We start from the raw sequence: 22,022 nt of genomic DNA on the forward strand, positions 1-22,022 counted from the left end.
CTGAGATGTCCAAGAGCACCAACAGGGACACGCTTCCCCTGTCGATGCCCAGACGGAGGTCATCGACCAAGGCGACCATGGCCGTCTCAACCCCATGTGCTCACTCCAAGATACACCAGCAATCAATCTGACTGCTGTGTTTTGAACTAATTTTGTATTACTGGATTGGTCCCACCTCTGTGAGAAGGGATCAGGTTGCTGTGTTCCAGCTCTTTTCTTCAAAAGAAAGCTTATCCTAGGAATCTCCTAGGTGAATGTTTGAACAGAGAAGGAGGAGTTAACCTCAGCTATGTTTCTAGAGGAGGAGCTGAATGAAGCACACTAAGGAACCGAGGCTTGACTCTCAGGTGTTGAATGTCTGTCCTAGAAGAGAAAGAACCTTTGGGGAGATATAGAGGGTTGTGTGTTTTTAAGCGGGCCAATTGTTTTTCCATTGTGTCCTAGGATAAGCGGGCAGTGGAGCGCTTGAACCTGGAGAAGGCCTTTCACCCGTTCATTGCTGGTGCCTTCAACAAAGTTGTCCAGGAGATCATGCAGGAGACAGGGGCACGGATTAACATCCCACCACCCAGTGTCAACAAGGATGAGATCATCATCACTGGAGAAAAGGAGCCTGTCTCGCAAGCCCTCCTGCGTATCCGCAAGATCTATGAAGATAAGGTGAGTGTCTGAGAGACTGCTTGGTTGGAGAAGGTTGCTCTGCAGCTTCTCAGAAAACATGGGTAGAGTTGCATACCTTCCTCGTTACCTTTGTCATGCCATGCAGTGAAAACATTCCACAGCTTGGAATAAAAGAAAACTATGCAAGGTAGCATACACTTACTATGGCATTGCCTGCACAACTTGAAGCTTACATCCCAGAAGGGATTTAACTGATGGCCCTCCAGACCATTAGTTACAGCAGTAATGGGAAACCTCAGGTCCTGCCAGAAATCCAGCCATTTAAGGTTCCCATATGACAATGCTTCTTTCATCATGACACCATTTTTCATTGGTTTCTTTGTTTTTGTTTATTGTTTTCTCCCATTATACAAGAATGAGATGCATCTTGTAAGGTTTAGTTACAAGAGTTAAGCCAAAAGGTTCAGATACCTTTGGTCCTGTAATTTTGCCTGTGGTACCACCCTCCACCCACCCCAGAATGCAGCCTCTACACTGATATCAAGTTGAGACCATTGGTGTTGAAAGAGATCCCCCACCAAATTGACAGCATTGCCTCCTCTGCCCTCTTTTTTATTTTAAGGCATTTATTTATTTATTGTCTCTCAGCCCCCCCCCCCCCCCCAGGTCAATATACAAATGGGTAAAAGCACTAAGGTGCCAGATTTCATCTGATCTTGGAATCTAAGCAGGGGAGGGATACAAACCACCATATAGTACGTATAGGATACGTACTAGGGTTAGGAAGGGGCGGTGCTTCCGCACCCCCCTAACCCTAGTACGTATCCTATACGTACAAGATGGCGGCGCCCCTTCCACATGGGCGCCGCCATCTTTACGTACTGGACACATAGCGTCCAGACGTGTCGCGGCGCCTATGACGTCGCGAATGCGCCAGCGGCGCTTCGCGACGTCATCAGTGCGCCGCAAGAAGAAGTTCCGGAATGGAGCTTCTTTTTTGCTCCGCGCGGGAGCCGCGCGGTTTGGCTGCTGCAGCTCCCACGCGGAGCAAACGGCGGCGGCGGGGAAGCGCCACAAAGCGGCGGTTTGTATCCCGCCAGGGTCAGCCTAGGCTAGTACTTGAATCGGAGACCTCCAGTGAATACTAGATTCTGGTAGGCTATATATCAAAGGAAGGAACTGGGAAAGCCACTTCTCACTATTTCTTGCCTAAGAAAACCCTGTGAAGATCATGGGATTGTCATAAGGCGACTTGAAGGCACATACACACACAATCCAGTTAAAACATTGGAGGCTTCTCTTGAAAATATCTCTAAAATAGTTTTTAAAACAGCTACAAAGTAAACAACATTAATTTTAAGATCCAAAGGCCACTCAAAAGTAGCAGAGTTTTCATCATCATTAGAAGGGATGGTGCCAACCTGACTTCTCAGGAGAGAGTTCCACAGTTGTAGTGCTGCTGCAGAGAAAGCCTTGACACATGTACCTACCAGCCTAGCCTCAGAAATCTTTCATATCTCTTTCCAGCTGTAATCCATTCAATGGAGATGCCAGCATTTCAGCCTAGACATTCTGTATGACAAACACATATGCTGCCATTAATCTGTGGTTCCTGCTTAGAAACCATTTTGGGCTCGGAGCTGATAAAGACATTTCAGTGATACTCAGTAGGTACTTAGTGTCCTATCTGCCTCTTTGTTCCCTCATGTGGCTGGAAAGAGCCAAGCTGTCCATATTTTGGATAACTTTCCTGCAACTAGGGAGTGAAATGCATGGATCTGTAGATCTTGGACAGTAATCCCCAGCATTTTTCATTGCTGGCTAGGGCTTCTGAGTGTTGCAGTTCAACAATGTCTGGAGGGTAAGCAATTCTTTTTCTTGCTTTGCAGGAGAGAATTTCATGTGTTTGGGTGAAGATCTAGGCACAGATACCAGAGAACAAAATGATGTGCATCACAGCTATGCTTCTTTAGCTGACTGATGTGGTGGGCCAGCAGACTTGTTTCCTGGTGTTCCAGGGATTGACACCATGTTTCTACCCACTGGCCACAGTCTTTCCTGGAAACTTGCCATGGACCAGCAGATGATGACTTGCTGACTGGCACTGGTCCATGAACCACTGTTTTGAGTAGCACTGCATTACTATAAATTTCTTGTATGTGATTTCATAGGAAGATTTAACAGTGGCGCAGTGGTTAAATGCCTGTACTGCAGCCACTCACTCAAAACCACAAGGTTGTGAGTTCAAGACCAGGAAAAGGGATCAAGCTTGACTCAGGCTTGCATCCTTCCGAGGTCGCTAAAATGAGTACCCAGATTGTTGGGGGCAAATTAGCTTACAGTTGTAAATTGCTTAGACACTGCTTAGGTGGTATGAAGTGGTATATAAATGAAGCTTGTTTGTAAAGGCTTTTGGTTGTATGTAATAAAGTAATGTGGAGAGTGCATTCCTGTAGAAATCATACCCTTTCCTCTACTCTTATTAATACTTCACAAGCGAGGACCAAATCCTTCCTTATTGGCTCCTTGGGTGTGACTTAAAGGAAGATGTTCCAATCTATAAGGATGCAGTTTTCCCAGCTCGCAGCTGAGTGAGTGTATAAACATTTGAGACTGGAATGAATCTGCCTAAAGTTACATAGGGGAAATTGTTGGGGAAAAGCAAAGATTAGAGTTTGTTTTAAAATGAGAAGGGAGCAGTTGGACTACAATTTCTGCAATACCACAGTCAATATGGCTTCTTGCTCTGTTGGCTGGAGGATTTAGGGACTTGTAGTTCAAATATACCCCCATTCCCACACCAGCTGTGGTTTTAATATATGCCCCTCATTATCCAGGCACCTGTTTTAAAAAAAAGTTTAGCATTGGTTTTAATTTGATTATTTGGCTCTAGTTTGTATACCATAACGGTAAAGGTAGTCCCTTGGTATGAATGTCTAGTTGTAACTGACTGTAGGGGGCAGTGCTTACTCCGTTACTAGGCTGAAGAGCCAGCATTGTCATAAGGTGATTCCAGTGGTCATGTGGCCAGCATGACTACCAAATGCTATTACCTTCTCACTGAAATGGTACCTATTTATCTACTTGTATTTGCATGCTTTCGAATTGCTAGGTTGAAAGAAGCTGGGACTAGTGACAGGAGCTCACCCCATCATTTGGCACTTGGGCCTCGAACTGCCGATCTTCCGATCGTCAGAATTGGTGTCTTAACCACTAAGCCACCACATCCCTATACTAGGGTATGGAAGGTGATATAAGGCACAACTCCAATTTCGTCTAGTTAGATGGATAACCTCCAGGAAATATTGGGTGTATTTACACCAGGGCTGGGCAATTGTGGAAGCCTAAGGGGCTGCATTAGGCCTCCCAGGACAGTTTGGAAGGCTGCTCCCCTTGCAATTTTTTAAAAAATCAATTTTTGCCCAAGAGTGTGAAGAGTGTTTTTATCATGTTTTCATGCCTCTCTGGGCAATTTTAGGCCCTGGAAAGGACTTGTTTAACAAAAGAAAATGAACATAAGTTGCTTCTTGTTTTTATAAAAGTCCTTTCCTAGAAGTAAAATGACCCAAGGGGGCCTAAAAATGTGGCAGAAATGCCCCACAGGGCATTTTGAGGCACAAATTGACCCCAGGGCAGCTCTGGGAAGCCAAATGTGACCCCCCTCCACTTTGCCCACCCTGATTTACACAATGGTGTCTTTGCACAATTCTCTGCAGCCTCATTCTCTTTCAGAAGCGCAAGACAACCACAATCTCTGTAGAGGTGAAGAAGTCCCAGCACAAATACATCATTGGTCCCAAAGGCAACACCCTACAAGAGATTCTGGATGCCACTGGGGTTTCGGTGGAGATGCCGCCCCTGGAAAGCAGTTCGGAAACCATCATCCTCCGGGGAGAGCCAGACAAACTTGGCCCAGCTCTGACCCAAGTCTATGCCAAGGTAAAGGTTTTAGTGCTGCTAGGAACACTGGCTGAACAAGCCATCTGATGACCTGGATGTGCCAGAACCATTGGTGGTCAAATGTTTTTATCCGTGGTGAAAAAGGGAGCTTCCAACTTCTTTCTTTCAATTAGTTTATGTAATTAATTTTTAAAACATCAAACTTCAAGTAAAGGTGGGGCATAATTCACTTTGAGAGTCAGGCGTGGTGTAGTGGTTTCAGAGTTGGACTGCGCCTCTGGAGACCAGGGTTCGATTCCCAGCTCAGCCATGAAACCCACTGGGTGACCTTGGGCAAGTCACATGCTCTCAATCTCAGGCAGAGGCAATAGCAAACTTTCTCTGAACAAATCTTACCAAGAAAACCCCAAGCTTTAGGTCTGCCATAGGTTGGAAGGCAAACAACAACAACAACAACAACAACAATTCACTTTAAGCAGCAGTAATGAATAGCTTTGTTCTCTGGAACTGAGTTTATGAGGCTTTTTCTCCCTGACTCCACACCTGCTTTTCTGTTTATAAGTAAGATGTCATGTTCTGTCAGGCTGGGTCCATTTTCCTTATCTCATGATTATGATACAAAGGCTCTGTTTTTGAAATCTCTATCTGTTCATCCATTTTCGCAGGTTTACTGTCTATATTTGTTCTCCTAGGACCTAGGTATTTTGTGGCTTGAAATCAGTGCTAAAGCAGATGTTGTTATAGTGGCATCTACAGGTAGAACATAAGCATTACAACATTTAAATATATAGAAGAGCTATCATTGGAATCTAAAGAGGATGCTCACTTAAACTAGAAATTGATAAAGAAACTGAAGTCTCAAGGTCATCACTAGTGTTAACCATGTCAGTGTATTTTGTCTTTCCCTCCCCACTCCAGGCGAAGAGTGTGATGGTAGCTGAAGTAACAGCCCCAGCTTGGTTACATCGTTTTATAATCGGAAAAAAAGGACAGAACATTGGCAGGATCACCCAACAGCTTCCTAAGGCAAGTGTTTCTGATGCCTTCACTTCAAGTAACTAAGTATAAACTGTGCTTTCCAAAAGTCAGTTTTAACACCTAAGACATTCTTCTTGCTGTGTGAAAGAAAGTGAAATGTAGCATCTGGCAATGCCCTGGAAGCCAGATGCAGGGCGGATTAGATTATTGGAGACTCTGTTTGAATGCCCCTTGATTTTTGTTAATGGATTGGAGAACCACCTTGCAAACCAGCCCACAAGCTATTAGCTAGTCCACAAGTTTTGATTAGATAGCCTGCCGAAACATATAAGTTTCAGCCAATTGTGACACATTATAGGCAATGAAAAGGAAACTTCTGCAAGGTTTGCCTCACTGATCATCAAGAGGTAATTTTTATTTTCCAAGGGTGAGTGACAATTTTAGTGTTGGTATGATGTAGTGGTCTCAGTGTTGGGCTGGGACTCAAGGAGACCAGGGTGCAGATTCCTGCTCCACCTCTGAAACCCACTGCCTGACCTTGGGTAAGTGAATTCTCAGCCTGAAAGGAAGGCTACTACTTACTTGGGTTTTTTTTATACCAGACATACCAAATATGATGTTATTTGTTTGCATGTTTGTTTTCTTGGTTTTAGGTTCACATTGAATTCACTGATGGTGATGAGAAGATCACGCTAGAGGGACCTACTGAAGAGGTGGAGTTGGCTCAGGCTCAGATACAAGAGATCATCCGGGACTTGGTGAGCCTCTCTTGTAACTCCAATGAATCTTATTTTTAAAAGCTTCCCAAGCCAGTGAGTGTTGTGGTGGTGAATTCCCTGCATTGTGTGAATTCATCCCCCCGCCCTCCTTCCAAACAGTTCTAGTGGAACACCCCAAAATTTTAGTACTGAGAGAGAATAAATACAAATGCTAGGTCAGTAGACCTTTGCTGTCTGCATGACACTTTGAAGCTACTACTTCCAGATTAGTCCTCTGCCAGGGAGGCAGGGCTGAGAAGACTTAACCAGCTGTGTTGCTAGGATTCCTTATGTAAAAGATCTAAGCGAAAGCAGCAACAATGCACAGCTTCATCGCTTGAGGGAATAAAACGTGCCTGCAGTAGCAGTGATTTGTTGCTGTCTCATTTATCATTCTCCCATCCTTTGACAGCATCCTGCTCTGGCAAAGCATTCAAGAGTATGTTGAGGCAAATGGGCAATCACATGGTAGAAGGATGCTGTTCCCTGTATGAGTCCACATGGCAGATTCTGTCTGCAGCACATTCAGCTCTCTTGCAACAGAGCTGCTGCAGACAACCATGAGACCAATTAATTACTGTATCTCTCTCCCCCTCTCCACATTCTTTTTCTAGCTCAGTCGCATGGATTACACCGAAGTGCTCATCGATCAGAGGTTCCACCGTCACTTGATAGGAAAGAATGGTGCCAACAGTGAGTTTTGAGATGCCAGAGTGGGTAATGGGCAGGTTCTCCTGTATCAAATGTGTATGGGTGTGGATATGGGGGAATTCTGTTTCAGATCTTGCCAGGCAGCACTTGGACTGGTTCTGCTTCAACTTCTGCAAATCTGGAAGGCTGGAAATATTTCACCCTTTGTGAGGCTGCATAATTTTCAGCCTTGTAACAGCCATCTGTAACAGGAAAACAAAATTTAGCTCTGATTTTGCATGTGACACCCCACCCAGCAATTTCTGTGGCACACAGTTTGTTTAGACTGACTTATTTCTGGCCGAAAAAGAGATATTGTCTTGTCTCCTGGATATTACTGGGAGGAGGGGTTCACCTTTTAAATACATTTCAGGGTCTCCTATGCTGTTTAAGGTGTGTTTGTTTGTTTATTTTTTAATTCCTCCAAAATCAGAAATAGACTTGCAGCCTCTTCAGCATTTTGGGGTAATTTTGGTTGTCCATGTGGCCCACAGAGGGTCTTGAGGCAGATTAAGTTTATGCAGTGCATGAGGCATTTCAGAGAAATGGTGTGCACACTTTAAAATACAAACAGCTAAAAGTGTGCACAACTGGGAGAAAAAAAACCCACGCAGATATGCTCTAGTCAGTGGAGGAAGATTGTGTGAATTCGATAAAATGTGTTAACAGAAGCACGCATTAGGAAGAAGCACGCATTAGGAAGAATACATTTAGAGAAACTTTAATTTCCATGCCTGAACTTCTGTGCCTGAGAATTCTAAATACCCCTCCTTAAAACTGCCAATCCCAGAATGCAACAGGAGGCAGCTAGAGGAGTCACACTGGAATCATAGCTCGTTAAGAGTATAGTGTGATAAACATCTTAGACTAGGACTCTGGGAGACCAGAGTTCAAATCTCCACTGAGTCATGGAAACCTGCTAGATGACCTTGGACAAGTTCCATTCTCGTAGCCGCATAGGGAGGCAATGGCAAACCTCCTCTGAACAAATCTTGCCAGGAAAACCCTGTGATATGTTCACCTTAGGGATGCCCTAAGTCACAATCAACTTGAAGGCACACAACAACAACAATAGTGAAACTGAGATTGATATTCACTTCCCTATCCCACCATCTTTCACCATTGGTAGGTTGCAGGAGCTGATGGGAATTAGAATCTGGAATCATATGGGGGAGACACAGCTGAGTCTTTCAGGGTACCACCTCTTTTTCATGTGTTCATTCTACTATTGTATGTTTTACTTAATGATCTCAGGACTGTGGACAGGGTTATTCCCCCACCTTTTTATCGTTATGACAATCCCCTTGTGCTTCCAAGAAAAGATGACTAAGGCTGCATCTACACTGTAGAATTCATGCAGTTTGACACCACCTTAACTATTAATGGCTCAATGCTATGGAATTATGGGGTTTGTAGTTTTGTGAGCTATTTGCCCTTCTCTGTCAGACACCTCCGGTGCCACAACAAACTGAAAATCCCAGGATTCAATAGGATGGAGCCATGACAGTTAAAGCGGTGTCAGAGTGTGGTGTCAGTCTAATCTGAGGCCACTTCATGAACCTCATAGTTGAATGGCTGTTTTGATCCTGGATCTTTCTACTCCCAGTTTAGCACTCTTAACCACTACACTATCCTGGCTCTTAGTCTCCATTCAAAGGGCGGGGAGACTATTTATATCCGGCATGCTCTCTGTCTTGGCAGTCAATCGCATCAAGGAACAGCACAAAGTCTCTGTCCGCATTCCACCTGACAATGAGAAGAGCAACCTGATTCGGATTGAGGGCGATCCTCAAGGGGTCCAGCTGGCTCGCAAGGAGCTGCTGGAAATGGCCGCTCGTATGGTAAGAGAGGCTTGTGTCTTGACCCCACATGTATGACGATTGTAGTCCAAAACAATACATTATCTGAGAATCAGAAACAAATCAGGAGTGGGAAGGAGAGATGAAGGGTGTATTCACTCTCCAGGAATAAAGCAGTTTAAGCTTTATTTCCATGGCTTTACTTCCATGGCTCACTGCTGTGGAATTATGGAATTTGTATGGAATGCTATGGAGTTATGGTATTCTGCAGTATGGCAACAGCTGAAGATTTAGGATTGTGGGAGATGTCTTCCCAGTCATTTTAAAAAAGAGAAAGGGATGAAAGATAGAAATGCCTCTTGAAAAAATGGTGCTGGGTTCTTTGGGAGACTGACAAAACATCTGAATGAAGTCACTGTAGATGGAATCATAAAAGTCCAGTTACAGAAAGCAACACTGGTTGGTAACAGGCTATATTATCTGATGGTGCCTCACTGATTCTTGGATAGAATCTGAATCACTGATGGTCCAAAATCTCAGGCAGTTAATGCCTGACAGACTGCAGAACAAATGATATTAATTTTTAAAAAATTCTAAATGATTGATGTGCTGTTAAAACTGTTTTAAATTTTGTGTGTTTTAGTATTACAACTTGTTCAGTATAAATTGTTCAAATACTGTAGCTTTTTGTGTCTCAGTTGTGCACTGCCTTTGGTCCCAGTTCTAAGAGAAAGTGATACATAAATTAAATAAATTAAAATTAAATAGCTCTCAGGCAGCAAGTTTCATACTACTGCCAAAGTAGGCAATGCAAAGGCTGCATCTACACTGAAGAATTAATGCAGTTTGATATCACTTTAACTGCATTGCTCAATGCTATGGAATTCTGGGATTTTTAGTTTTGTGAGATATTTAGCTTTCTCTCAGCTCTAGCGCCATAACAATCTACAAATTCCAGGATTCCATAGGATGGAGCCATTACAGTTAAAGCAATGTCAAACTGCATTATTTCTGCAGTGTGGCAGCAGTCTAAGCTTCATATACCAGTGATCTGACTTGTAGAAGACAATGCTTATTTACAATCATGAAGGGATAAGTGGATAGAGTGGCAGTGGTCTTTAAAGAGGTGAATCCGGAAGGCGTCTGGGTGGACCTACCTGTGGTCTTAGGGAGAGGGCTTTCTGTTGTGCCATACTTGCCTCCTGTGTGCACAAAGAAGGAACCTGTTGGACTTGGGAGAGAGTAGATACTGCTGATGACTGGTGGTCTCTCCTAGGAAAATGAACGCACAAAAGACCTGATCATTGAGCAGCGCTTTCACCGGACCATCATCGGTCAGAAGGGCGAGAAAATCAAAGAGATCCGAGACAAGTTCCCAGAGGTAAGGGGTCAAGCTTTGGCAGTGTACAGTAGGGCCTGGCCAAACTTCAGTAGGTTGTGTTGGGTTGCGTTTTAACCAGGCCTTTCTCTGCAATGCCAGGTCATGCTCTTATCACAGTGAATGCAACACAACTTCCCCTGCCTCTTGGGTTGTCCACAGATTATGGATTCCAACTCCCATCACCCTCACTATCAGCCATTCCAATTGAGCTGATGGAACTTGATGTCTAAAACATCTGGATGACACCATATTGAAGGAGCTAGTTTTTGTCATTCCAGTAGCCTCATGCCCTCCATGTACATCCTCTTTCTGGTACTAAAGACCTGTAATCTGGACATAGGCTGTGCCAGTGCTGAGGTCTGCAGCCTTTTTAAAGTTCTGAACTGTTAACTGCACCTTCTTCAGCAGAGCTTCAGAAGTATACTTTTTGGAGTACATTTACCAATGGTCTGAGGTATTCTAGGAGTTATCATTTTTTAAAAAAAAAAAACACCAACAACATTGCATCTGAAGCAGAATTCACTATTCCAAGTATATTTACTTTTAGATGATGGGGGGAATGTTGTTGCTGTTCTTAAAGAAGGAACTGAAGCAGGCTATATGAAGAGCAAATCAAGAATGTATATCTCAATTTGGCTGAATTTTTTGACTTGAGACAGTTAAACAAGTCAGTGGAGAGTGAATGTGTACTGGTTTCCTGAACTGATGGAAGAGCAAGGCTTGACATAATTCAGGTTGGATATTATATGGTTGGAATCAGGTACTTGAACTTGCTAAAACATTTACTATTCTACAGGATATAATAAACCACATTCATTAAGTTAATTCTGACTTAAATCTGACTACTGTCTTCTTTTACCCTGAATCAAAAGGTGGTCATACTTACTATAAAATAACAAAGTTAACATACAAGCATGCCCACACTGATGGCACCTGGATACCCAGAAACCCAATCCAGAAAAAAGGAGAATTGGGAGAACAAGGACAGGATAAGTAGCCAGAATAGCCAGGTTCTTAGGGGTTCGAGAGTTAGGGCCAGCTTGGATAATGGGATGTGTCACAAATATATGTGACAGATACCTTTCTCCAGGCCGATCCTTAAAATTGCAACGCCTAGGAATCCTGCCACTCACTCTACCCCCCCCCCCCCCAATTCTTTCCTTGCTGAATTAGTTTACTGGGCCTCAGGGTGACCTCTTATATATGTAGACGTACAGTTGTGTTGTGGTGATTCTTTAGTTTGATATGCCTGACCTGACTTAAGGCTTGACAGCCAGCCAGAGACAAGTTAAAATAACAATATAAATAGATTTGTTAAATACATTTGTTAATAAAATCAAACATTCTATTCTTTAGGCTCTCCAGTGTCATAGGCAGTTCTCTCTTCTTCCTCTAATCAGAAACTCTGTCTCTATCAGCTGAACACCCTGTCAAATCTAAACCTATCTGTCTGAAATCAAAACCCTGTCTTTGGGAAGAGCTGAAATGAGGAGCACCTAGGAGTCCCACCTGCCTTGTCTTCCATGTTGATCTCTACTCCTACAGGTCATCATCAACTTCCCTGACCCTTCTCAAAAGAGCGACATCGTACAATTGCGTGGGCCCAAGAATGAGGTGGAGAAGTGTGCCAAGTACCTCCAGAAAGTTATTGCGGAGCTGGTGAGCTTCAGGAAGTCTTCCCTTCATGAGTATACTGACCAAGGCTGTTGGGAGTTGGCAGTTTAACAACTTCTGGAGGGCTGCACCAGATGTTTGCAAAGGGACAACATGGGAAAGTTATTCATTGTCAGCAACTGAAATCCCATATAGATTTTCAACACACTTACAAAGGAAAACACTAGCACAAATAAGGCTTGATTTTATTAAAGTTGTGTCTACCTTGAAGAGTAATACCTCCCTATGTGCTAGCTCAGTTTGTTTTGATACCTGCATTGGCAGAGGTTTGGAGCAGAGGTCCCTTCAGCTGTGATTCTATTTAGACTACAGGGGACAATTAAACTACTTTGCATGTGTCCTGGCTTAGAATACTATATATAGAACTCATGCCTCAGAATGCTCAACATTTGTTATTAATAGAATAGGAGAGCAGGAATTGGAGTCTTCTGATCCTGACTTTCCCTCCTTTGTGCTTTAGATTGAAAACAGCTTTTCCATCCCAGTTCCTATCTTCAAGCAGTTCCACAAGAACATTATTGGAAAAGGAGGCGCCAACATCAAAAAGGTAAAAGTGTATGGCCCTTCTGAAGACATCTCCCCTCCTGGAGTACTGCTGAATTGGGCTTCTGTGACTGTGTGTGTATTGGTGCCAGGTGTTTCCTGCTTCCTCTGGAAGGAAGCAGTTTCTTTTTCTAGAATATGGCCTCATAGCCCAAAACCCCACAAAAAACTGTAGTTTCTCTTGAGTTTGTATGCTTATGCCAGTTAGGAATGGAGAAAGCTTATTTCTTGGACAACAAATTCCAGAATGCCCTGTGCTGACTGAGGGATTCAGGTAGTTGTGGTCAAAATGTAATGCTTCCAAGTTCCAGAAATGACTGAGGCAGATCTAGCATATTGCTGTATATGCTAGGAAGTTAACTCAAGTTTTGAATCCCTTATCTGTCATCTAGTTTTCACCCACCTTCACCTTCCAAGGTCTGCTCCTTATAAAGTTCATTACGGTAGCCTAGCCTTGAGGGTCTGGGGTTTGATGTTATCTCTTCACAATAGATTCGAGAAGAAACCAATACCAAGATTGACCTCCCCACAGAAAACAGCAACTCAGAGGTGATCCTGATAACTGGGAAGAAGGCCAACTGTGAAGGTGCCCGGGACCGCATCCTGGCCATCCAGAGGGAGCTGGTGGGTGTGTGAAGCAGTTTCCTCCTTTTTTCTTTTTTTTTTAGCCTGCTCAGATCCCAAAGAAAGAATTCTCTTTACTGATAGTTGTACCTGCATAGCCTCATTGTTTCTAAAGGTTATGGTTGGTTACTGTTTTATGCAATTATTTTATATGCTGGTCTGACTGCATTTATATCCCATCTTTCCTCCAGTGAGCTCAGTGGAGCTTATGTGTTTCCTCATCTGTCCCAGTTTATCCTGAGGTAGATCAGATCAAGAAATAAATGGCATGCCTAAAGGTCACACACGTGAACTTTATGGATTAGTGGGGACTTGAACCTAGATCTCCTAAATCTCAGTCCAACACTCAAACCACTAGACTGTTAAATGTATCCCATTTCTATGATAGCATCCAGAGGTTCATCGCAGAATATTCCACTGATGGCAATACTACAGTATGTTTGCCTGACTGATTACTTTTCATGTTCTTCACTGAACATATATACCATTTTAATTTTATGTACTGTAAAAAGCTTTATCCCCATTGCCAAAAGTAGTTTAAACTGCAATATTTGATTGCAGGGCTGAGGGGAAATCAATAAAGTGCACTTAGTATGGTTTAAATATTATATTCAAAGCTATTTTGTTGTTACTTTTATTGGGATACTTCTAAGTATTTTAGGCATGGTCTGTTTTAGACACATTGTTCTTTCGTCAGTCAAGCCAGGGATGAACTTAGAATCATAGAGTTGGAAGAGACCACTAGGGCCATCCAGTCCAACCTCCTGCCATGCAGGAAATCCAAATCAAAGCATCCCTGACAGATGGCCATCCAGCCTCTGTTTAAAGACCTCCAAGGAAGGAGACTCTATCACCCTCCGAGGGAGTGCATTCCACTGTCGAACAGCCCTTACTGTTAGGAAGTTCCTCCTAATGTTCAGGTGGAATCTCTTTTCCTGTAGCTTGCATCCATTGTTCCGGGTCCTGTTCTCTGGAGCAGAAGAAAACAAGCTTGTTCCCTCCTCAATATGACATCCCTTCAAATATTTAAATAGCGCTATCATATCACCTCTTAACCTTCTTTTGTCCAGGCAAAACATCCCCAGCTCCCTAAGTCGTTCCTCATAGGACATGGTTTCCAGACCCTTCACCATTTTTGTCGCCTTCTGCTCTACACATTTTCCCACTATCCCTTTCTCTTGCTCACTTCCTTTTATACACTGCTTTAGATAATTCATTGTTACTTTTGTGTCCAAAATGGGATTTTCTGTCCAAGGCGCTAGATCCTTTCCCTTAAATGCTTTATGTACATTTGAGAGCTCCCCCAAAGTTTGGATTATACCTAGGGTGGATTTGTTGCCTCAGTGGTATGGGAACCAGCAGACACCACTGTGTGAACCTGATGCTCATTCCTCCCTAACTGGTTTATTAAATGCTGTGAGAGTTAATAAACTGTGGTTAAGGCAAGGGGAGCAGAGGGACTTGATCAGGCTCATTTACATACAGGTTAAGTAAGTTCCAATCTGTACCACCATGCCCTCTGAAAGCCACCCTGTTTTCTTTGCCTCAAATAAGAATTTTTACCCTAAAGCCTCCAAGACCAGAAGTTCTTAAAAGCAAGGCAGACTCTCATTTCCAGTTTTGTATTTGCCACATTTCCAGGGTTGGTGCAGCTTGCACTTGGAATGTGCCATCACCCAAATCAGGACCTAAGATTATGAGGGGCCTTCAAATACCCAATGATCCTATATTTAGAAAATTGTTCTCCACTCCAGTGAATTCTGTTGAAGGCCTCTGAAGAAGACTTTTTCTCATTGAGCTTTTTAAACAAATAAACAGTTGACCATTTCAAAGCACATGGAGCTTGTCTTTTTAATATTTTCTGCCTTTAAATACAAAAATAGTTTCTGGATCAGGAACCTAACACTGTTCATTGGTCAAATGATTTTTGGTTGTCCAGAAAATGGTTTCAGAGTTCCTGGTCCAGAAATTAATGAAGTTTGATTCTGAATAGTCCTTCCACTGCCTCAGAAGGCCTCAAGAGTACACACAAGCCAAAACGTATCTGGCTTTTTTTCTGTTAATAAAACAACTATCATTTGAGACACCTCTATAGTTTCCTATGTGGATTTCATTAGATGCCCCCAATTTCTGCTTCTTTTAGTAGATGTTTAGTGCCAGAATCCTGCTGCTGACCTTGCATTATCTTACTATACTTCTGTAGTGTGACCTCTTAGCTGCCTTGAATCCTGTGCAAAAGAAGGTCATGCATGATTTTCACCTGGATCATAGAGAATTTTGTAGCTCTTTGTGCTCTCCCTCTTTCTCTCTCCTTCCTCTTCTTCCTAGGCTAACATAAAAGAAGTAGATGTGTCTATACCAGCCAAACTGCACAACTCACTGATCGGAGCCAAGGGGCGGCTGGTGCGTTCCATCATGGAAGAATGTGGCGGGGTGCACATCCACTTTCCTTCTGAGGGTTCAGGCAGTGACAAAGTCACCATCCGAGGGCCTGGCGAGGAGGTTGAGAAAGCCAAACGCCAGCTTTTGCAGCTGGCAGAAGAGAAGGTACCAATTTGGCAGATGTTGCTAGCTGTTAAAGCATTGGTAGTCAGAGACAGAGATGGGGGAGAACTATGTCCCTCACAGCAAGTTGCAGACAGTTGAACAAAGGCAAAACTTGAAATCACTTGCAATTTTTATTTGTTACTGTGGGAGGCTGGTTTGAAGGACATTTTAATGTTTTCACAAAACAATCATAAAACAGTTGTGATATACGGTTTTGGGGTGATGGTCATCCCTCTCCCAATTTTTGGAGGGGTGTTGGGGTTCAGATGGGACTGCAGAAAAGCTGCCAGAGACACATACAGGCCTTTGTTTCCCTAGTCCGGTGGGGTCTTTCATAGGATTTATTGAGATAAAAGCGCTTAACATAAAGAAAGGAATACGAAAGGACAAAACATGAAAAGAAAACATGAAACTTTCTTAAATCTTAACATTACAATGTAATGTAATGTATTTAAATCTAACATTGCAGTGTTCCTAGTCCTGTCTCAACAAGTGGCCATTTGTTTATTTGGTAACAAGGTAGACAGCGTTCCTAACCCAGCCTTTTCCTTCCTTTGCTGTGGCTTGAACATTTCACACTCTGGTTCTAGCCTACCAGGAAGTGGTTGTAAAGGTTTTTGATGCAAACACCTTCTTATAGTAGTGTTCTGGGTCTCCTGTTTGGAAGCCCTTGTTTATCACCACCATGAGTTGTGCAGTGGCAAGGAGAAGCAATCATGGCCATAGCTATGCTGACCATAGAACAAAAGACAAACAAACATCCAAAGTCTCCCTTATGATTTATTGGTCTAATCAAAAGTCACACAATACATCACATTGGTGTTTAAAGCTCACAGAGCAAAAGTTACAACGCACCTTCCAAGAGGAGAAGGAAAGATTTATTGTTTCTTTTTTACTGCCTTTGTTCCTATCAACTTACAGCCATGGGGTAGGATCTGACCTTTTTGTGTACATACACAGCATTTCTGTAGAACAGCCCAAAGCAAACATATAGATGCTGTGACTCCAACACTATCACTTTCTTCTTCTTCGTGGTCTCTGCGAATCATACAAATGGGTTGTACTGCGCCTGCGCAGTGCCTTCGGAAACTTCTAGAATCACTGGGCAAAGTACTCTTTGCAACATATAGAAACGTTTTGGCGGTAGCTCCGCCCATCCCTTATAAAGCCCCTGGTTTCCCGCTCTTTCCCCAGTTCCTTTTTTCCGCCGCGTTAGCTGCCTTTGGGAACTTCGCTCCTCTTTGATTGTCGGATCACTGGTAGTTTGACCACGGACTGTTTTATTGACCACTCTTTGCTTGACCCTCGATTGATTGAACGTTGTGACCTTGGACTGTACGACTTCCCATTCTCTCGAACCGGATTGACCCTTGTTGCGGACCTCGGATTGTTGACTACGAACCGTAAGCGGATCATGCCATCGGTGCCCTTTAAAAAGTGCACCGTTTGCGGGGGGGAAATCCCCGGCCAGGACCCTCATTCGGCTTGTCTCCTGTGTTTGGGAGAGGCGCATATCCCAGCATCCTGCGCCCTGTGTAAATCCCTCACTCCCCAAGCGAGGAAGAACCGGGAGACTAGACTGAAGGCGGTCATCTACTCCAAGGTCTTCTCCGCAGGTGCCATGTCTTCTCTGGGCCCGCCTTCTTCGACTGGATCCGCGCCCTTACCGGCTCTTCCCGAGGCCCCAACTCAGCCTATGGCCGAGCCTCCGACCTCTGTGGAGGTGACCCTCCGTGAGGGACCCGACGCCGACACACCTTCGGTGGACGTTCCTCGGCCGTCCAAGAAGGATAAGCGCCAGAAGAGCTCTAATGAAAGCCGCGCTTCTGAAAAGGATTCGAGCGCCCAGAAGGGTTCAGCCTCGAGATCCTCGGCCCCGAAGGCCTCGACCTCGGTGAGCTCAACTAAGGGCTCAGGATCCACACCTTCGGTCCTAAAGCCTTCAGCCTCAGCGGACTCGGCTTCGAGGCCCTCGTCTTCCAAGGCGGCCACCCCGGCTTCGGTTTCAGCTACGGTGTCGCCCTCGGCTTCAAAGAGGGCTCATACGTCTTCCTTGGGGGACCAACACCCATCGGCTAAGCATCACCGCTCCGAAAAGCGAGATCTGGACGACTCCCGTCGCAGGGAGACCTCTCGGGACCGGCCGGCCACCGAGCGCAGATCCCTAGAATCTCGCCCTGCTGAGAAAGGCTCCAAGGTTGGGAGCTCCAAGCACGCAAAGGCCTCCGCTACCCGACCGGACCGTCCTCGTAGTCCTCCCTCGGTTGGCCGAGCCCTGCCTAGCTTTCGCCACATGCCGGATGACACTATTGACGTCATCTCCGAACCGGCGTCTCCAGCGAGCTCCACGCATAGCCGTCGTTCGGTCACCCGGATGCCGAGATCGGTAGTCCACACCGCCATGGTCCACCGGGCCGCTTCGCCTTCTCCTCCGAGGGAACCGAAGAAACCGGACTACCTTTATGACAGTGAGACGGACACCTATTATATGGCGGTCCCACACGACTCCATTGTATCCCGCTTTGGGACTCCTTCGCGGAAATCCAAGTTAGACCCACGCACCAGGCCAACCCGGGACACCACATCGTCCTCCCACCGGGCTGATGTTGCCCCCGATCCCAACCTTCAAATAGTGGATCTGGACCCCAAGGAGGAGACCCTTTCTCACACTCGGTACCGTCCCCGGAGCGACTCCGGTTCCTCGGATGCCGAAGACTACCAACCTTCTGTCCAGGAATTCGCCCAGCCCGGGGCCGTCTCACCTTCGGATGATGTCCGCACCTTTGCTGAGCACGTGATAAAGATGTCAAATGCACTTGACATCCAGACCTCCCAGGTGGAAGATGAGGCCTCGGACCCCATCGAAAGGAGAATCCATGGCAAGCTTCCCACCCCGCCTGCAATTCCCCTGCTACCATCATTAGTGAAGCTCGCGAGACGTTCGTGGGAAGCGCCCGCCTCTACGGCTTCTAGCAATCGCAGGGTAGAGTCCCTTTATAGGATTGCTCCCTCCATTTCTTCATGGCTCTTTGGCCACCCAAGGCAGAATTCCGCCATTGTGGAGGGCGCTCAGCGGACATCTACCCCAAAATCGTCCGTGATGCCGGCTGACAAGGAGGCAAAAAAGGTGGACGCTTTAGCCAAGAAGGCTTATTTTTCTTCAGCCCTGGGGATTAGAGTGGCCAACTACAATGCTTGTATGGGGGCATATATCCAGTGGCTGATGGAGAAGATCTCCCCTCTAATTCCCGACCTCCCGGATGACTCACAGGCCACTCTTTCCGAGGTTCGAGATGAGGCACACTCGATCGGGAGTTGGCTAATCACGTCTGCCAGACACTCCACAGATTGCTCGGCAAGATCCATGGCTGCGGCAATTGCCTTGCGCAGGCACGCTTGGCTGAGATCTTCGGACCTCAACCAGAACGCCCGTACCACCATAGAGGACATGCCATTTGACGAGGACGGCCTCTTCCACCGCGAGACGGATGAAAAACTTAACTTCAAGTACCGGATGCGGACCGCAGCAAAGAAGCACGGTATGTCATCCTCTCCTCAGGCTTCACGTAAGCGTTTCACTGGCGTCCGTCCATGGTACGGGCAGGGTCAGAGATCCTACCAGCAGGATCGTCCCTTTCAGCGCCAGGATCAGCCAAGGCAGAGGTACCCCTCGCAGTCCTCCTCCTCTTCAGGTCGTCGCTCCGCTCCTAAATATAAAAAGAATTACCGGAGGCAGGATCCCGATCAGAACAAGAAGAGGAATTGAAGTGATGCCGCGTACTCCGTCGCCTCCTCATCCCTTTGCTTTTTGGATAGGTTGAGGCCTTTTTCCAACATCTGGGCCTCGATTTCCACCGATTCTTGGGCCCTCACCATCGTCTGTAGGGGTTATGCCCTCGAATTCGAAGAGCTCCCTCCAACTGGAGCTTTCCTATCCACCCCCCCCCCTCAGACACCCTTCTCGACGAAGTACGCACTTTGCTGTCCAAGGGCGCCATCTCGCCCGTCGATGCCGTCGACGTCCCTAGATGTTTCTTCTCCCATTATTTTACGGTCCCTAAGACTGATGGGGGCATTAGACCCATTTTGGACTTGAGGGCCCTGAATGCTTACCTTTCCTATCACCGGTTCCGGATGGTAACCCTTGCCTCTATCTTACCTTTGTTGCACCAGGGCCTGTGGTTTGCAACCATCAACTTGAAGGACGCCTACTTCCATGTCACCATCCGGGAGAGCCACCGCCGGTTCCTAGCCTTTGCCGTCGGGACGGACATCTACAAGTACAACGTTCTGCCCTTCGGCCTTGCCACGGCTCCTCGGGTATTCACAAAGTGCATGGCACCGGTGGTGTCCCACCTTCATCGCCGAGGCATCAGGATCTTTCCATACCTGGACGACTGGTTGATAGTGGCCCCTTCACGCCAGGAGCTCCGTCGACACACCTCGGAGACCCTAGCTCTTCTAAACGATTTAGGACTGGTGGTCAATCTCGGAAAGTCACAGCTGCTTCCCACCAAGCAAATAAGATTCATCGGATCCATCCTAGACTCCAACAATTGCATGGCCTTCCTACCCCTCGACCGGTTTGCCGCACTTTGCGTGGCCGTCCAGAGGTGCACGAACCGAAGACGAGTCATCGCCAGAGACGTCCAGGTGGCCCTCGGACCCATGGCCTCGACAACCTTCGTCACACCGTGGGCAAGGCTTCGATCCCGAATCCTCCAATTTTGGTTCCTGTCAGTCTTCGACCCAGAGACCGACGCGCCATCGCGTTGCCTCACCATCCCGAGACCAGTCGCCCGTTCCCTCCATTGGTGGCTCGACTCCCGGAACGCTTGCGCAGGCATGCCGTTCTCACAGCCCCAGCCGGAGATAACACTATCCACAGACGCGTCAGAAGACGGATGGGGAGCCCATGCTCTAGATCTCTGGGCGAAGGGCCCTTGGTCTCTCGACAAGAAGGCCCTGCATATCAATGCCCTGGAACTGATAGCAGTGGAAAAGGCCTTAAAAGCGTTCGAATCCTCCCTCTCCCACAAGGTCGTACAACTCCGGACGGACAACACCACGGTGATGTACTACCTGAACAAGCAGGGAGGCACCAGATCACGCACCCTCCTCGACATCACGCTCCGAGTGTGGGAGTGGTGCATCGCCCGAGGCATCCTGCTTCAAGCGTTTCACTTGCCAGGGACACAAAACGACCTCGCTGACCTTCTCAGCAGGTCCCCATCATCATGCCACGAGTGGAGGCTTCACCCAGACACTGTGAAAGACCTCTTCCGTCGATGGGGAACCCCTCAGATAGACCTGTTCACGACTGTCCACAACACACATTGTCCCCAGTTCTGCTCCCGGACGCGAGACGAGGACTCCCTTGGGGATGCGTTCGGATTCGACTGGTCGGGGGTGCTGCTGTACGCCTTCCCCCCGTTCCCTTTGATCACCAGGACAGTATCCAAGATGACAGCGGAGGCTGCCAACGCCATTCTAATCACTCCGTGGTGGCCAGGGCAGCCCTGGTTCCCGAGCCTCCTTCATCTTTCCCGGGACACTTTTCTCCGACTCGAACGCAGGCCGGATCTTCTCACAGTTCAAGGAGGTCGCGTCCACCATCCCGACATCGACACCCTTCCCCTGGTAGCATGGAGGATCCATCCCTAGCGCGCTTACCAGACCCGGTGCGCAGAGTCATTCTAGCTGCCCAGAAGCCGGCTACCCGTAAATCTTATTCCCAAAAGTGGACCAAGTTTCTTAAGTTTCTGGCGGACAGACACCTTTCTCCTGCCCAGGTCTCGACGCCAGTGGTGTTGGACTTTTTAATGTCCCTGGTCGACACTGGCCTCTGCCTCACTTCGATTAAGTGCTACCTGTCAGCCATTTGTTCCTTCTTCCAGTTTCAGGGTAAGCCTTCGTTTTTCAAAGATCCTCTAATTAAGGGATTTCTTAAGGGGTATAACAATTTAAACCATCAGGTGTCCTTACCACCCCCAGCTTGGAGTCTAGAAGGGGTGCTGGGGGCCTTGCAGTCCAGGCCCTTTGAGCCCATGGCCACAACGGACATCAGGCTCCTGACCTGGAAGACAGTTTTTTTTAGTGGCAATTACCTCCGCTCGTCGGGCTGGAGAACTTTGTGCACTGAGACGGGACCAACCATTCCTCAGGTTTCATTTGGACAAGGTAGTCCTTAGTACAGACATTACGTTCCTACCCAAGGTTGTGTCACTGTTCCACATGTGTCAGGACATTGTGCTTCCTACCCTGGCCCCGAACCCGACTACGGATGCTGAAAGGGCCCTCCACACCCTAGATGTCCGAAGGGCACTGGCTTTCTATCTAGACAGAACTAGAGACTCTAGCCGTTCTGAGAGACTGTTCCAGTGCTACTCGGGACCGAAAAAGGGGTTGCCGGTGTCGGCTCAGAGACTCTCCAAGTGGGTGTCAAGCACCATCTATTTGTCTTATGAACTCATGGGGAAGCCTTTGCCGGCCAGGGTTCGCTCCCAC

At 46.4% G+C, this 22,022-nt stretch overlaps 1 protein-coding gene across 6 annotated transcripts in view; it reads left to right on the forward strand.

The window, feature by feature from the left end:
• LOC149304060 (vigilin-like) overlaps nucleotides 1–22,022 on the forward strand; it is a 73,917-nt gene that overhangs the window by 39,617 nt on the left and 12,278 nt on the right. For all 6 annotated transcript variants that reach the window (XM_089480227.1, XM_089480228.1, XM_089480226.1 and 3 more), the window contains 11 exons: nucleotides 445–660; nucleotides 4,354–4,560; nucleotides 5,440–5,547; nucleotides 6,153–6,257; nucleotides 6,872–6,950; nucleotides 8,649–8,788; nucleotides 10,023–10,127; nucleotides 11,673–11,786; nucleotides 12,262–12,348; nucleotides 12,837–12,968; nucleotides 15,297–15,515. In XM_089480227.1, coding sequence (XP_089336353.1) covers nucleotides 445–660; nucleotides 4,354–4,560; nucleotides 5,440–5,547; nucleotides 6,153–6,257; nucleotides 6,872–6,950; nucleotides 8,649–8,788; nucleotides 10,023–10,127; nucleotides 11,673–11,786; nucleotides 12,262–12,348; nucleotides 12,837–12,968; nucleotides 15,297–15,515 — 1,512 coding nt within the window. The remainder of the gene's footprint in view (nucleotides 1–444; nucleotides 661–4,353; nucleotides 4,561–5,439; nucleotides 5,548–6,152; nucleotides 6,258–6,871; nucleotides 6,951–8,648; nucleotides 8,789–10,022; nucleotides 10,128–11,672; nucleotides 11,787–12,261; nucleotides 12,349–12,836; nucleotides 12,969–15,296; nucleotides 15,516–22,022) is intronic.

The sequence above is a fragment of the Sceloporus occidentalis genome, unplaced genomic scaffold (assembly GCF_023333645.1).
Source record: "Sceloporus occidentalis isolate IW3139 unplaced genomic scaffold, rSceOcc1.0.p SCAF_14, whole genome shotgun sequence".
Classification (NCBI taxonomy): domain Eukaryota; kingdom Metazoa; phylum Chordata; class Lepidosauria; order Squamata; family Phrynosomatidae; genus Sceloporus; species Sceloporus occidentalis.